Source organism: Cnephaeus nilssonii, assembly GCF_951640355.1.
Source record: "Cnephaeus nilssonii genome assembly, chromosome: X".
NCBI classification, from domain to species: Eukaryota; Metazoa; Chordata; class Mammalia; order Chiroptera; family Vespertilionidae; genus Cnephaeus; species Cnephaeus nilssonii.
In genome coordinates, this window is record NC_137071.1 from 104,061,456 (window position 1) to 104,078,055 (window position 16,600).

Genomic DNA, 16,600 nt, shown 5'->3' on the forward strand with positions numbered 1-16,600 from the left:
ATGCATGAAATTCGTGCGGGGGACCGGGGGTCCCTCAGCCCGGTCTGCACCCTCTTGCAATCCGGGACCCCTTGCTCCTAACTGCCCACCTGCTCACTCCTTACCGCTTGGCTCGCTGCTCCTTAGTGCTGCTGCGAAGGCAGGAGAGGCTCCCGCCACCCCTGCTGTGCTCGCCAGCCATGAGCCCAGCTTCTGGCTGAGCGACACTCCAGCTGTGGAAGCGCATGGACCACCAGTGGGCAGCTCCTGCGTTGAGTGTCTGTCCCCTGGTGGTCAGTGTTCATCATAGCAACAAGTCGTTCTGCCGTTAGGTCGATTTGCATATTACCCTTTTATTATATAGGATATTGAGCTTGGCTGTAAGAACGTTACTCCTAACCCAAAATTATTATCAGGAAGTCCTTCATTTGGCTCTTCTCTCTGACCATGGGGAAATTAGTCTCTTGGTCTTAATTTTCCCATCGGACAAATAGAAATTAATATTCTTCATTGTGGGACTGTTGCACAGGAAGATTTATTTAAATCATTTCAAGCTCTTTGAAAAGAGGTATATACTACAGTAGTAGTTACAATTTAATTACTATTTAATTCCCTTAATATTGTATCAGTGGGGAATATAAACCAAGTTAGTAATACTGTATTTCTCTAGGATTGACATCCATTACTTTCTCTGCAGATGATACCCTAAAGGCATTTGGTCTCCTGGAGAATCTGTTGCATCTTTAGTAGGCATGCTCCAGTCTTACTCCCATCCTTATAGCAATTGAGAGGACAATGTCATTGCCTCTGTTTTACTTAACCTTTCAGAGTTTATTGGAACCATTTTTTAAATTGTGGATAGTATTACATTTTGATGCACTCCTGAGACTGTCAAAATAAGAGAGAGCCATTTTATTTAATTTTAGTTGCTCTTTTTAATTTTTTTTTGGGTGATAAGTTTAATTCATAAAGAAACCTCTATTCTTACAGGAATCTAGTAAAAGCCCCAAAACCATGAAGAAGTTTCTTCACAAAAGAAAGACTGAAAGAAAGCCATCAGAAGAGGAATATGTAATTCGGAAAAGTATGTGTTTTGTACTTTCTGAAAATTGGTAATGGATTAAATAACAAACAATTTTTTTAAAAGCAGATGATTAGAGCAATATCCACCCCCCCCCAGCATCATCTGTTACATAACAACAAATGCATGGAAAGGTTTGTTTACCTCTAAAATTTTTAAATAAGTTGCCTCCTGCTGTACTTCTTGTCATCTGAGGCAGACACCATCTATGTGGTTTTCATGTTGAATATTTTGCCCACCTGGTTTAGAACCGTTAAAAGGAGCATTTGCGCTGGATACATTTTCCCCTCTTAGTTTCTCACCAGGGGTGACAAAACTGTGTGTATTAGTTGAAAATATAATCTGGATAAATTGTTAATTAACTCTAGCTTCTGCATTCCCCTCCCTCACCGTCACCACACACTTGGGTATGCACGTCAGCATATTAACAGGGTTTTGCCATCTAGTCATTTCAAGAATGAGTTGGAAGAAGAGGAAGGAAGAGGGAGAATCAGTAACTATGGTGGTTGGTTGGGAAAATGTCTAGGCTTAATGTAGATAGTTTCCTAGAGAAGGTGTGCCTTGAAATTTGAAAGAGAGGAAGGATGTGTTGTATTGGATGAGAACTGAGGCTGGTATCAAGCCCAGTGCTGTAACTTTGGCCTTGAAGAAGAGACTGACAGGACTCCCCAGTTTAGAGTTCTGGATGGGCTTCAGGAGCATGCCACCCTTAGTGCTGAACTCACTGACGCTGGTCCCAGTTCTCCTTGGGAATAGTGTCACTCTCATTCCATTATGAGAATTGAACAAGCTTTTGCTCCTGTATTTCAGAAACACCACTGGTCAGAGAGGCAAGTCCATAGCAGTAAAGTTCACTACATAATTTTGAGACTCCAGAGGCATATATCATTATGAAAAGTAATTATTAATTAAATTTGACAGGTACAGCTGCTCTGGAAGAGGACGCTCAGATTCTCAAAGTGATTGAAGCCTACTGTACCAGCACAAATATTCAACAAGGCCATGGCTCAAGTAGGTTCCCCAAAACCACAATTTCTTTTTTACTGCTCACTGCCTCTTAAGAGAAAAGCAACCCACATTGGTGCAAGGTATTTAAAGCAGGTGACTTGGTGCAGAGGAGCAGTGCAGAGGAGCGGTATAGGACTGCATCTTTCAGATAAGGTGATTTTACCTACCAAGCGGTTTGTTTACCCAGTTTCTTTCACCCAGAGAGAAAGAGAGATGCAAGAGTAAAAAAGTTGGAGGTGATAGAAATGAAAAAAAAAATTTTTTTTAAAGTCATTCTCCTTTGAAGTACACAGATACCTTCATCAACACTAGTTAGGAATTAAAGAGCCCAGAGAGTTCCTGTGTCTGTGAACTGATGCTAATCTTTTCTTATAGGCAGATTTGGAAAGGAAGTCAAAATACTATCTTTGATCAGCTGCATATTTAAGCAAACAGTGCTTCACCAAACTCAAGTTTCAAAGTTGCTCTGAAAATCTGGAAATATAGCTGCTTAGCAGGGGCTGTTCGAATGTATACAATTTATCAGGGAACTATTAGGTGAGGGTATTTCCCTGAACAACTTTCAGGTTACAAAATGAAAGCAAATAGTTTTCTGATTCATCTTTTTGCTTTTTAAAAAGCCAGGTCACATCAATCATGTCTCAGGATAGGTTATTTTGGGATTTGGTATCTGTGTAAGAAATGAATTCTCCATCATGCTCCATTTTGGACAGCCATTGACACATCTCGAGTGTGGGAGGGGATCGCTTAGGTGGACTGCCTTGACATATGCTTTTGAAGTGACTGTCTCTAAGACTGTCATAAGGAAAATGTTCAATGTGGAAGTTGGCACATTTGATCATGAAGAGGGGACTGTCACAACTTCTGCTTCACAGGCAAAACCTGGCTGTGGCTTTGGGCATACCCAGCTCTGCTAACAAGTTTTGAAGAGCCAGAAAAGGGAAGTGAGAGCAGTTTTTATTGTGAAAAGTAGAAATGAGAAGGGTACAAGGAGACACCAGAAGCAACATCCTTCATGCAAAATCTGACATCCTCTCCTCTTCCCACCACCCCTCTTCACATCAATAGAGTTGATAGACATATTTGGAGGTACTGGCAGGTGCTCTGACCTAAAGAATCACATTTTGCCCCTCCGCAACCTGCCTTTTACATGTGGAAAGTGTATAGTGCAGTTCTTGTCACACAGTAAGCCTTTTAGCATCATGGTGACTACTACCTTTTATCCCGCTCCAGCCAGAAGTCCTGTTTCTCTAAAACTGATTGTTATTATTTCTTGCTGCATTCAGTCTGTTGGTCAGTCAGTCTGCTATCCATTTATTAAGTACCTACGAAGTGCTATGAGGTAGAAACATATCCACCTCAGGAAAGGGGAGGTGGTCAAGTGAAAGCAGTGAGTGTTCACTACACGAAGGAGCTTGGTTTAGAAGATAGGAAACCAGTGACTCAAGGAGACTCGAGATTAAGGGCTCAAGCTTCAGGAGGAAGGATCCAGAAATAAGGGGGAGATTGGATGTGCAAGAGAGCTGTTTGATTAGGTCCTATGTCTGTTCTGCCACCTCTTCTATCCCAAATCTTATAGACAGTCTGAGCAGAAAGAAGTGAGGATACCTGCATCTTTGCTGCTGAAATGATAATCTCCCAACTCTGGCTCTACCCTTGACCAAAAATGGTCTTTCCTGACCCTACCCTACCTTATAGGACTTCAAAGAGAACAAATGGGAGTGAGTGATATTTCTGAGGCCCTTTAAGCATGTTGTGTCACAGTGTAGTGTTATTCTAAATTACTAAAATTATATAATGCCATAGCATAGGATGTGGTGTGCTATTTTCTGGAGATGTGCACAGACAAATGATCACTGGTCAAATTTTTGCTGTGGAAGAGGAAAAACAGGAAAAGATGGGGTCGTGAATACAGGTATCACAGTGGCCCTTTCACATAATTCTCTCTTCCCCAAGATTTAATTAATATATTTGGTCATTTAGAATTTTCTCAGGTCAGGAAGATTTAGTCATTAATGTTGGGTGACTGTCTGGGTGCAAGGTTATAACATGCTATTAATAAAGACCCTTCAATAACAATAGGAGAAAGGAACTGACACTTAAAAATAGTTCTCACTAAGAACTCTTCCCTCTCCACCTTCTTGCAACCCTTATTTGTAGGTTCTCGCAAAGATTCAGTTCCACAAGTCTTACTCCCCGAGGAAGAGAAACTCATCATTGAAGAAACCAGAAGCAACGGTCAGACCATCATTGAAGAAAAGTGAGTAGAGTCAGTGCTGACACGCGTGTCATAGGTTCGCCATCACTGGTCTAGGGGCTGGAAAGACGATTCTGGCAGGGCAATGTGCCTCTTGCAAAGCCTACACTGAAAGACTGTCCCTTCTTGTCTGAGACTGTGACCCTCTTTGCTGATCATGCAGTTGGGAGCCTTGGGAAGGTTATCCCCCAGCAAAGGGAAGGGGGAAGGAGAGACACAGGGGGCAGAATTCTCTTCATGGTGGCTGCCCCTGGAGCCCACTCCCCCATACAGTAAGGTGCTTCAGGATACATATGAATATCACTCTACATGGATGTAGGAGGCACCTGGGAAGGCCATGGCATCAATTTCCCTGCCTAGAGGGATGCTTCTCACATTTATTGAGTCAAGCACTGGACTTTCACCAACATGACCTCATTTAAAATCCTATAGCAATCAGTGAGATAAGCATTTTTTTCACCACTTTTACAGATGAGGAAACTGAGGTTCAGGGTGATTATGTCCCTGGCCTACCTTTGCACAGTAGTGAGGGTGGCCTAATGGGGGAAAATCAGCTTAAATAACTTATGGCTCATAAAATAAACACAAAGTAGCAAAATAATTCATTTGTTTAAACTTGAGTCATTTCTGAAATCAAGCCAAAATTTGCAGCAGACAGCATATTTCAAAGTGCTGGGCGTCATCAGTGTACAACACTTTTCCATCTGGTGTACAGAGGAGTGATACGGCCAAGTGGTAAAACACTTGGGCTTATGAGAAGAACAACCCTGGTTCAACTCCAAATTCTACTACTTGCTGGCTGTGTGACCTGGGGCAAGTTCCTTCATCTATCTGTGCCTCAATTTCCTCATCTTTAAAATGGGTATGGTAGTTAATACTTTCCAGGTTGTTGTGAGCTTAAATGGAATAATAAGTGTGTATAAAGGTTAGCACATGGTAATCACTCAATATAAATGATTATACTATAATTATGTTATTTAAATTTTTATAAATTATTACAGCTGACATTCAATATTATATTAGTTCCATGAGTATAGCATAATGGTTAGATGCATATAATTTATGAAATGATCCTCAATAAATCTAGTACCCACCTGGCACCATACATAGTTATTACAATATTATTTACTATACTAGAAGCCCGGTGCACGAAATTCGTGCACGGTGAGGGGTTGTCCCTCAGCCCAGCCTGTACCCTCTCCAATCTGGGACATCCCTCTCACAATCCAGGACTGCTGCCTCCCAACTGCTTGCCTGCCTGCCTTCCTGATTGCCCCTAACTGCTTCTGCCTGCCAGCCTGGTTGATGCTTAACTGCTCCCCTGCCAGCCTGTTTGCCCCCAACTTCCCTCCTCTGCCAGCCTGGTCACCCCTAACTGCCCTCTCCTGCAGGGTTGATCACCTCCAACTGCCCTCCCTTGCAGGCTGGGTGCCTCCCAACTGCCCTCTCCTGCTGGCCATCTTGTGGTGGCCATCTTGTGTCCACATGGGGGCAGGATCTTTGACCACATGGGGGCAGCTATATTGTGTGTTGCAGTGATGATCAACCTGCATATTACTCTTTTATTAGATAGGATAGAGGCCTGGTGCACGGGTGGGGGCCAGCTGGTTGCCCTGAAGGGTGTCCAGGATCAGGGTGGGATTCCCTTGGGGCATGGGGCGGCCTGAGCGAGGGGCCTGTGGTGGTTTGCAGGCCGGCCACGCCCCCTGGCAACCTAAGCGGAGGCCCTGGTATCTGGAATTTATTTTCCTTCTACAATTGAAACTTTGTAGCCTGGAGCAGAGCCAAGCCTGCTGCTCCCTCCGGGCGGCAGCCATTTTTGTGGCAGTTAATTCACCTTCTACAATTGAAACTTTGTAGCCTTAAGCGGGTGAGCCCGGCCAGGGTGTGCGGAAAGCTTTGCTTCCCCTGTTGCCGCCGGCAACCCTGGCCTGCTCTCTCAAGCTCCATTCTGCCGCCATTTGTTTGAATTTGTTTACCTTCTATAATTGAAAAATTGTAGCTTGAGTGGAGGCTTAGGCCTGCAACGGCTATGGAAAGCTTGGCTTGCTCTGTTACCTGGGAAACCTTGCTCTCTGTGGCTGTAGCCATCTTGGATAGGGTTAATTTGCATACTCGCCCTGATTGGCTGGTGGGCGTGGCTTGGCTGGTGGGCGTGTCTTATGTAGCGGAGTGATGGTTAATTTGCATATTACCATTTTATTAGAGAAGATTCCCTATGCTGTGCTTTACATTCCTGGGACTTGGGACTATTTTGTACCTGCCAATTTATACTTCTTAACCTTTTCACCTTTTTCACCCAGTCCCCAACACCCCTCCTATCTATCAACCATAAGTTTATTCTCTGTATTTGTGAATTTGTTTCTATTTTGTTTGTTTATTTTGTATTTTGTATTCCATATATAAGTGAAATTATATGGTATTTCTCTTTATCTGACTTATTTCACTTAGAATAATACCCTATAAGTCCATCTATGTTGTCACAAATGATAAGATTTCATTTGTTTTATGGCCAAGTAATATTCCATTGTATATGTACCACTTCTTTATTCAGTCGTCTATTGATGGATATTTAGGTTGCTTCCATGTCTTGGCTATTTTAAATAATGCTGCGGTGAGCATAGGGATGCATATCTCTTTTCATAATAGTGATTTGGATTTCTTTAGATAAATACCCAGAAGTGGGATTGCTGAGCCATATGGTAGTTCTAGTTTTAATTTTTCAAAGAACCTCCACACTCTTTTCCATACTGGTTGTACCAATTTGCAATCCCACCAACACTTGTTGTTTATTGACTTATTGGTGATAGCCCTTCTGACAGGTGTGAGGTGATATCTCAGTATGTTTTTTAAATTTAATTTTTCAATTCTAGTTTATATTCAGTATTATTTACCATTAGTTTCAGGTATATCTCATTGTGGTTTTAATTTGTATTTCTCTGATGATTAGTGACATTCAGCATCTTTTCATATATCTATTGGCCATTTGTATGTTGTCTTTGGAGAAATGTCTATTCATGTCCTCTGCTCATTTTTTAATTGGTTTGTTAGTTTTTTTGGTGTTAAGTCGTATGAGTTCTTTATATAGATGGTTCCCTATCCTGCGCTTTAGGGAACCATCTGTGTTTTATGGCCAAGTAATATTCCATTGTATATGTACCATTTCTTTATTCAATCATCTGAATCATTTCATAAACTGATGGTTGTTGGCATCAATTCAACACCATCAGGAATTCCCACTTTGGGGTATAATGAAGAAGGAAACTTTATTCAGTGAAAACAGCTCAAACGTGTTATAGCTCAGTTATGAAGCAGCACGACTGTGAAACAGCCCAGCTGTGAAGCACTAGGGTGAGCCAGCAATGGGGCCAGGCAGCCTGGAGCCAAGCCTCTCTCCAGATAGACAGTTGTGCTCTGCTCCAGTAAGACACCTTTTATGTTTCATCTTTGGTGGAAAGGGAAAGTGCACTCTCTGAGCCAGAGGGGAGCTGATTCATATAGACAGAAGTCCCTGCCTCTGGTCCCTGATTGGTTTGTCTTCATGCAAATGAGGACTCCAAATCTTCACAGTTTGGTTAGTCCAAAAGGCACTATTCTGGTTGGTCAGAATGGAGACACTCTGTTTTTTTAGTGAAGATACTGATGGAAATATAGCTGCATAACTCCTATTATACGGGGAAAGCCTCAGTCCTATTGGTTGAAATAGGATTCCAGGAACTACTTTATAAGGGCTGGCTCAGATTGAAGAAACACCATGAAGGAAGGCAGTTCAATGCAGAAGCAGGCAACTTAGTGCAGGCTTCTCCCTGAAGTGCAGTTTGTGTGAAATGCCCCTTAAATAGAAACTAGAGACCCAGTACACGAATTTGTGCATGGGTGGGGTCCGGCCAGCCCGGCCCCAATTATGGCGGATCAGGGATAGGCCTGTCAGGAGGAGGAGATGGTGGGAGGTTGGCCAGTGAGCCCCACTCCTGATTGGGGTTGGGAGGCCAATGCAGGTGGGGAGGGGCTGTGGATGGTGGGCCGGCTGGCCCCACCCCTGATTGGTGGGGGGGCGATCAGGGGCAGAGCTGGCTGGGGGTGGGGCTGTGGGCTGATCAGGGTGGTGGGGGCTGATCCAGTGTGGGGCTAGCCATGGGGAAGGGCTTTGGGTGGTGGGCTGGCTGGTCCTGCCCCAGAATGGGGTGGGGGACCGACCAGGGGCCAGTGGCCTGAGGGAGGGGCCATGGGTGGTTAGCCAGCCAGCCCTGCCCCGGATCAGAGTGGGGAAACTGATTGGGGGGTGGAGCTGGCTGGGGAGAGGGGCCACAGGTGGTTAGCCGGCCGGCCCTGCCCCAGATCAGGGTGTGGGGGCCGATCAGGGGTGGGGCCAGGTGGGGGAGGGGCTGCAGGAGGTTGGCCAAGCAGCCCTGCCCCCTATTGCAGTATGGGGCAATCAGGGGTGGGGCCAGCTGGAGGGAGGGGCCATGGGGGGGTTGCCCAGCCAGCCCCACCCCCACATCTGGCCAGTTCGCTTGCCACAGTGGGCGTCATAGCGACCGGTCATTCTGGTCATTCTGGTCGTTCTGCTGGTTGGATTCTGGGCTTTTATATATAGAGACTAGAGGCCCGGTGCACGAAATTTGTGCATGGGGGGGTCCCCTCAGCCCAGCCTACACCCTCTCCAATCCAGGATTCCTCTCACAATCCGGGACCGCTGGCTCTTAACTGCTCACCTGCCTGCCTGCCTGATTGCCCCTAACTGCCCCCCCCTGCCAGCCTGGTTGCCCCCAACTGCCCCCCTCTGCTGGCCTGGTTGCCCCCAACTGCCACCCCCGATGGCCTGGTCACCCCTTACTGCCCCCCCCCACTGGCCTGGTCATCCCTTACTGCCCCCCTGCTGGCCTGGTTGCCCCCAACTTCCCCCCCCACCAGCCTGGTTGCCCACAACTGCCCCCCCCCCTGCCGGCCTGGTTGCCCCACGCAGCCTGCTGCTCAGTCATTTGGTTGTCCCTCACTAACCCCCCTGCTGGCCTTGTCGCCCCATGCAGCCTGTGTTTGGTCATCCTTCCAGCTGTTTCGGGCTTGCCGGCCCCTGGCTTTTTATATATTAGGATGTGTCTTGGTATTGGCCTATTTGGGTTCATCTTGTTTTGGACTCTCTGTGATTCTTGGACTTTCATGTCTGTCACCAATTTAGGGAAGGAAGTTTTCCATCATTATTTCTTCAAATAGGATTTCAATCACTTGCTCTCCCTCTTCTCCTTCTGGTTCCCCTATGTTGCAAATGTTGACAATTGATTTTATCCCAGAGGTCCCTTAAACAATTCTCATATTTTTTAATATTTTTATTTTTGCTGTTCCAATTAGGTTTTCTGCTACCTTGTCTTCCAAATCACTGATTTGATCCTCTGCTTCATCTAATCTATTGTTGATTCCATTTCACGTGTTATTTTATTCCCATTTAATGTAATCTTCATTTCAGTTATTGTACTCTTTATTTCTGACTGGTTCTTTTTAATGGTTTCTGTTTCTTTTTGTAAGTTCTCACTAAGTTCATTTACTCTTTCCCTAAGTTCATTGAGCATCCTTATAATCGATGTTTTGAACACTGTATCTGGTATTATGCTTTCTCCATTTTGTTTAGTGCTTTTTCTGGAGTTCTGTTATTTCATTTGTGACATGTTTTATTGTCTCCTCTTTTTGGCTGCCTCCATGTGTTATTTTCCGTTTATTAAATGGTGGATTTGTTATGCCTTCCAGTCTTGGCAGAGTGTCCTTATATAGTAGGTGTCCTGTAGGGTCCAGTGGTACAGTCTCCCTGGTCACCTGAGCTAGATACTCCAAGGGTGTCCCTTATACAGGTCGTGTGAGGCCTTTGGTTATAGTTCAGCCTTGATTGTTGATAGTGCATCAGTGGGTGGAATTGATCTTGAGGCTAACTTGCTGAGAGGACTAGCCGTGACTGCAGTGGATAAGCTGTTGTCTAGGGCCCGACTTCATGGAGTGGAGTTTGCTTTATCATGGCTCTGGTGCCTGCCAAATCCACCCTTTGGGTGTGTCATTTGTTAAGCTAATTGGGTGGTAGCCTTGTGTGGTTTGAAGCTGGCCACTAGGTGTATTGATTCTGGGGCCTCTTAGGTGGATCTCCAGTGGAGATCAATGCCAGCCACTGCCTGTGCCTGGCTCGTGGCCACCTGGTAGGAGCTACAATGTGATTTGCAGTTGTTAGCTTCCTTTCCTTGGTGTGGAGGTGCCTGGGAGAAGCTATGTTATGAACAGTGGCTGGCTGCTCCTAGTGCCAGGCTTGGGCATGCTCAGCAAGAGGAACAGGGCATGCCAAATCCAGCTGCTTCTTCTTTTGTGTTTGTGGACCTTTGATAGATTTTAGCTAAAATCTGCAGGGTGGGCTGAGGCCAGCGATTTGTGAGGAACAGCTAGTGAAAGATGTTTGGTCTATTGTGCAAGTTGTGTGCAGCAGCATCTCAGGGAGACTCCAGGGTGGGATGAGCAATGTTTGCCAGGTTGATGGATCTCAGACTTGGGGCCCACCTGCACCTGATGACTGGGTGGAGGGAGGGTCTATAATTATTATTATCATAGCTATATTAATCCCTCCTAAAACTTCATGTTTTCAGTGGAATGTGGTATTATCCACATTTTGTATGTGAAGAAAGACCAAGAGAAAATGAGAAGGAACTAGTTACCCAAGGTTAATGGTTTGCTAAGTGGTAAGATTAGACCTGGAACCCAGATCTCTAAAGTCCTTGTCCAGGAAGAGCCAGAGAAGAAATTACTGCTTCACAACTCAGCTAGGGTGCTTTATCCTTTCATGGAATATACTAGGGGCCCAGTGCACAAATTCATGCACCTTGAAAAGAACTGTGGGCTGCGAGGCTGTGGTGGGCACAGGGGCGGGTCTCAGCCCATCCTCCGTGCCCCTGCCTGGCCCCTCCCACCCTGGCCTCCCATCCCCTGTCTGCTGGCAACCCCTCTCCTGCTGCCACTGCTCCCACACACTGATGGCACCAGTCCTGCTCGCACCTGCTGACAGCGCAGAGAAATTTGGGCCAGTGCTGGCAGTGGGTGCGAACGGGGCCAGCACCATCAGTGAGTGCGAGTGGTGGCTGCTGTCCTGATTGCCCCTCAGGAGAAGAGGGAGGTGGAAAAGCCCTCAGGGATGATTGGGGCTGGCAGCCACTGCTTGCACCCGCTGATGGCGCTGAGCAATTGGGGCCAGTGACAGCAGCAGGTGCAGCAGCAGCTCTGGCACCGGCAGTGGGTGTGAGCAGGGCCAGCGCCAGCAGCAGGTGCAAGTGGCAGCTGCTGGTCCTGATCACCCCTCAGGAGCAGGAGGAGGTGGAGAAGCCCTCAGGGGCAATCAGAGCCAGCAGCCACCACTTGCACCTGCTGACGACGCCAAGCGATCAGGACCAGCACTGGCAGTGGGTGCAAGAGGTGGCTGCTGGCCCCAGTCACCCCTCCAGAGCAAGAGGAGGTAGAAAAGCCCTGAGGGACGATTAAGGCCAGCAGCTGCCACTTGCACCCGCTGATGGTGCTGAGTGATCAGGGCCGGTACCAGCAGCGGTGCGAGTGGTGGCTCCAGCACTGGCAGTGGATTCAAGCGGGGCCGGTGCCAGCAGGAGGTGTAACTGCTGGGAGGGACCGCGACATGTGGGAGCCATGAATTTTCAGTAAACACTGAAAGCTCATCCCAATGACATCGACCGGTGCCCCACCTTGGTCTGGCACCCGCTCACCTGCTCCACCATCCTGCCATGGCCGACGCCTGCCATGTTCCATGCATGCCCCCTGGTGGTCAGCACATGTCATAGCAACTGGTTGTTTGGTTGTTCTGTTGTTTCGCCATTTGGTCTATTTGTATATTAGGTTTTTATATAGGTAGATGGGATCTTCTAGAAATAATGCTTCTGCTTTTGTGTCTTGTAGGGTCGTGTTGGGTCATATAGGTGACAAAAACAATGCTATAGCACAGATATTGTAGGATTGGTAGGGCCCTGTGATACTTATTATATGTTAGGTGATGTTTATTCCTGCCCCCAAAAGAGAAATAAAAAACCTGATGATAATCCATAGGTTCTTTTTTTGTAAATACTCAAGCTGGGAAGTGAGTGGCAAAGGAGGAGAGAAGTATAGGAAAGGTGCAATGACATGGAGTTTGCATGAGCATGCGTGGCTATGGTGGTTAGCCCATAACAACGAGGAACACAAGGACAATTAATAGCAGTATCTTCTCCGATCAGGTAGAAAATCCACTGTTTTTCAGGATCTGTATTTCTATAAAGCTGCTTTTCTTGTTAAGTATTACTTAACAATACTCCAGTGCCAGCTATTAATCTCTGAACTTTATGTTCTAGGAGCCTCGTTGACACTGTTTATGCCTTGAAGGATGAGGTGAAAGAACTGAAACAGGTAATGAAATATAAGTCTTTTTTCTCAGATCATAACTCCATCTTCCTTGTCACACACCAGTAGATGCCCTCAGGAAAGGTCCAGGAACAAAATGGTGAGGTGGGAATTTTTATTTTCCTTGTGTCATCAAGGTGGGTTTTGTTGATTTTACCATGTGGTCTTGGGTAGAAACTTCTGAGACTTGCTTCTATACCTATTTAGTGATTTACAATAGGGTCCAAAACTTACTTAAAACTTTCATGCTTCCTGATATTTGTTAACAGAATTTAAGAAAAGATAAGTAATTTGTGAGCATGTAATCATAATTATAAATCATAATTTGTGAGCTCCAGTGCAGATGTGATCCAGTGCTCCATGATCTTCACACTTCCTTAAGTTGGAGGATTGACTGTACCTAGTGACAGGGTAAAGGATGGGTTGAAAGGAAGAGAGGCCAGACTCTGAAAGACCATTTAGGACTTATTACAAAACTCAGGGTGAGACATGATGAAGTTCTGACCTGAGGTAATGCTACTGAGGCTACAGTGGAGGAAAATGAATGTAAAGGAAGGCACATTGCAAAGTTAGAGCCTGTGGAAAATGATGGTGTGATTTTGGGATTAAAAAAGAGCCAGGGATTGAGGATGAAGCTTATTACCTTGGTATCTAGTTTGATATGGTGATTCCCTTCATCGAGATCAGCAACCACAAAAGGAAGAGAAGTTTGGGGTGATGGAGATAGAGTTCACTTTAGGACATAATGAGTTTGAGGGGCTTGAAACATATCTAGGGGGAAATATCAAGTTGGCATTGGGGACTGTGGACCTAGTGCTCATGAGATGAGATGAAATAAGTACCAGAGAGATTTTGGAGGCCTCTTAAAAGATACTTGAGTTGAAAGAGAATAGACACCAAGTGAAAAGAGTATTGAATTAGCAGAGTGCCAGGGACAGAGTCTTAGAGAATGCTTGTATTTCAAGGAAGAAGAATTCAAAAGGTTTGTCAGAGAGAGCTAGGATAATCAAGAAGCTGCCTTATGTTAGGAGCTGAGAGAAAGGATTTTGAGGAAGAAAAGTATAGTCAGTAGTGAAGGCCACCAAGAGGATGAGCAGGAGGAGCCCTGAGAAGGGGTCCCTTTGTTTGGTAATCAAGTCTTTTCCCATCATAGGAGAATAAAAGAATGAAGCAATGCCTGGAAGAAGAATTGAAATCAAGAAGGGACCTAGAAAAGCTGGTTCGGAGGCTGTTGAAGCAAACTGATGAGTGTATTCGGGCTGACTCCAGTAACAAGACCTCCATTCTTCCATAACCATCACTGTGTACCTGGGCAGAGTGTGCCTTCATGCATCTTGAAATGTCCATCTGAATGATTTGGCTGTTTGCTCACATCCTTGGTTTTTATTTTGTATTTGAGTCAGCCCCCTTTCCTCTTTTTTTTTGGTTATTGGTTGGTTGGTTACATTTTTCCGGACAGGGATAAAAGCAAGAGGTGGTGGTAGAAGTCTCCCCAGTGTTGTTTCTATTCAATAACAAAAGGAAAGCTAATGTAGGCAAATGACTTAATTGATCTTCTGATGGCCTTGAATTCATAGTGCCTCTTTAACAACCATTAATTACCCTTTTGGGGCTGGCTACTAGCACAAAGCTACTAGCCATGGATTATTAAAGGTGAATTTGACTTTTCCCCCAATGCTTTCCTGTACCTGGAAGCCCCTCAGTACCAAATTTACTGACAATAAAGCTTTTTGAGTTATGACTAGAGTAGAGTGAAAGACAAACACATTAGCCCAATGATCCAGCTGCCTTTCCTGGACCATCATTTGCCACCCCTCAATGCATTTTTTTTATTACTACCTGATGTTGTCTATAAGACCAAGAAGATGGTAGCACCCTTATTCCTTTTGTGTTGGTTAACATTTAACTCTGTGGGTCAAAAGCAGTTGGGTCATTCATGCCAACACAAAATCCATTAGCAAATTGCACTGGACAGTCCTCCCTTCAGCAGTGGAGTTGACCACCTCTTCTCCAATACATAATAGAATTTTTCCCTACCCTTCTGCCTCATTGTAAGTTTTATATTTCCTCAGTGATTTTAGCCAGCCATACCAAGTGGTGTGTAAAGTAGTATGCTTGTACTTTGCTTACTTTTAAAAAATAACAACTGTGAGCAGGTATCTACATTGCATATTAAAATTGCAACTTCTCATCTTTAAACAATTTGCCATTGAGGAGATATTGTATCCCAGCAGACAGCTTTAATTCACATTATTGGTCTCCCATATATGTTATGAGAAGCTTAATATTCATCAGCCTCTAAGCATTATTTGTAGAAATGTGCTGTTAGTCCAGTTTGTATATTCAAGGGGGGCGGGAAGTGCCCCTCTAGTAGCTGTGTGTTGGTTACTAGTGAAGCAGATTATATGAACTAGTTTACTCAAGTTTCTCCTGGAATCAAATAATTGCCTTAGTAAGTATCTCAGAAATTAGAGCTGTGACATACCAGATTTAGAAGATGGTCACAGAAGAGTAGCATATACCCAAATTACTCCCAATTGAAAATCACTTCTCCCAAGGAGGTGAAATTTGGCCAGGTGGGGAAGATCACTGGAAAAAGAGGCAAAAGGATGTCTTCCAGATACATTTGAAAGGTGCCTATAAATATTGATTTTGCAAATATTGTTTAGAAACCAAACTTGAAGCTTGAACCTCTCAGCTTGCTAAACCATTTTTCTTTCTAGTACTGGAGGTATCAAGTTCTGATAGCTGCATGGTATGGGACTGTTGACTGCTTTCTGCACAGCAGAAATTAACCATTCATAGGAAATAGACTATTCCTGTTGTCGAACATCAGCCAACCACACACAGCTGTCTTTGGAAGCTGAAGAGTGAAGATGTCTAAGAATTGGCTGTTGTTCCGTTTTTAAGTACAGCAGTTTAGATATGCCACTCTTCACCTAAAAATTAAAAATAACCCAGATCTTAGCATTTGCTCTGTCTGTGGTTAGTCAATGGCTTGCAATAAATGTGCAAACTATATGCATAGGAAACATTTTTGTGATTAAAAAATATTTTAGCTGATAAGGTATAGCTTAAAATATTGAAAGGTCTTTATTTTAGAGTGACATATATAAATGCATGTTTTGGAGACTTGGCCCTTCTGATGAGAGGCCCTCAGTTGTCTGGATAATGAAGCTTGTGCAGAGTGGTGTCCATGCTCACACACTAAACAATAATATAAAGGAAATGAAGCCATGTTAACCTGAGAGCAGTGTCTCCATAGTTGTGTTGTTTACAATACTCTATAAATGGGTTCCTGTTACCCTGTAATTAAACTGTTGCCCTTGGAGGCCTTTCAATTCCTCTTGTCATGTCCCTTCTTACACAGGCTCAAATTTTCTAACTTTTTATTTTGAACTTTTAAAATTGACATTTTCAATAAATAAGAATAACAATGCTTTATAAAATAAGTGCTGTGTTTTATCAATTTTATTCATTCATTCATTCATTTCTTTATTTAGCTAGCTGGTGTGCAGAAAGATTTCTCATGCTATGTCAACTTTCTTTTGTATTTCATTATCATCAGACACCCCCCTCCAGGGCATATGATATTTGCTTCCCACTTTATACAAATAATACATGCCTTGAGACAGAACCTTCCTTAACTTCACCCTCTCCTTTTGGCCTGAACCTATAAACTGTCTGTATTTCTCACCATTTGCATTCTAATACTAGAAAAATATCCATTTTCCTGATCAAGCTTATTCCTTGATCTTTAGTCTTATCCCCATCCCTCTTTGCATTTTGTAGGATTTTTGCCAATCAGTGATATCCTATATTTTGACCATAGTTGGAATGTTGGTATCAAGAGTCAGGAAGGATATATT

General features: G+C 44.3%; 1 protein-coding gene across 5 annotated transcripts in view; it reads left to right on the forward strand.

Annotated features, from left to right (window-relative positions):
- Window positions 1-16,163, forward strand: part of ARHGEF6 (Rac/Cdc42 guanine nucleotide exchange factor 6) — a 135,463-nt gene extending 119,300 nt beyond the window's left edge. For all 5 annotated transcript variants that reach the window (XM_079765285.1, XM_079765286.1, XM_079765287.1 and 2 more), the window contains 5 exons: window positions 970-1,063; window positions 1,982-2,071; window positions 4,229-4,328; window positions 12,683-12,737; window positions 13,885-16,163. In XM_079765285.1, coding sequence (XP_079621411.1) covers window positions 970-1,063; window positions 1,982-2,071; window positions 4,229-4,328; window positions 12,683-12,737; window positions 13,885-14,025 — 480 coding nt within the window. In that variant the 3' untranslated portion in view covers window positions 14,026-16,163. The remainder of the gene's footprint in view (window positions 1-969; window positions 1,064-1,981; window positions 2,072-4,228; window positions 4,329-12,682; window positions 12,738-13,884) is intronic.
- Window positions 16,164-16,600: the final 437 nt, after the last annotated feature.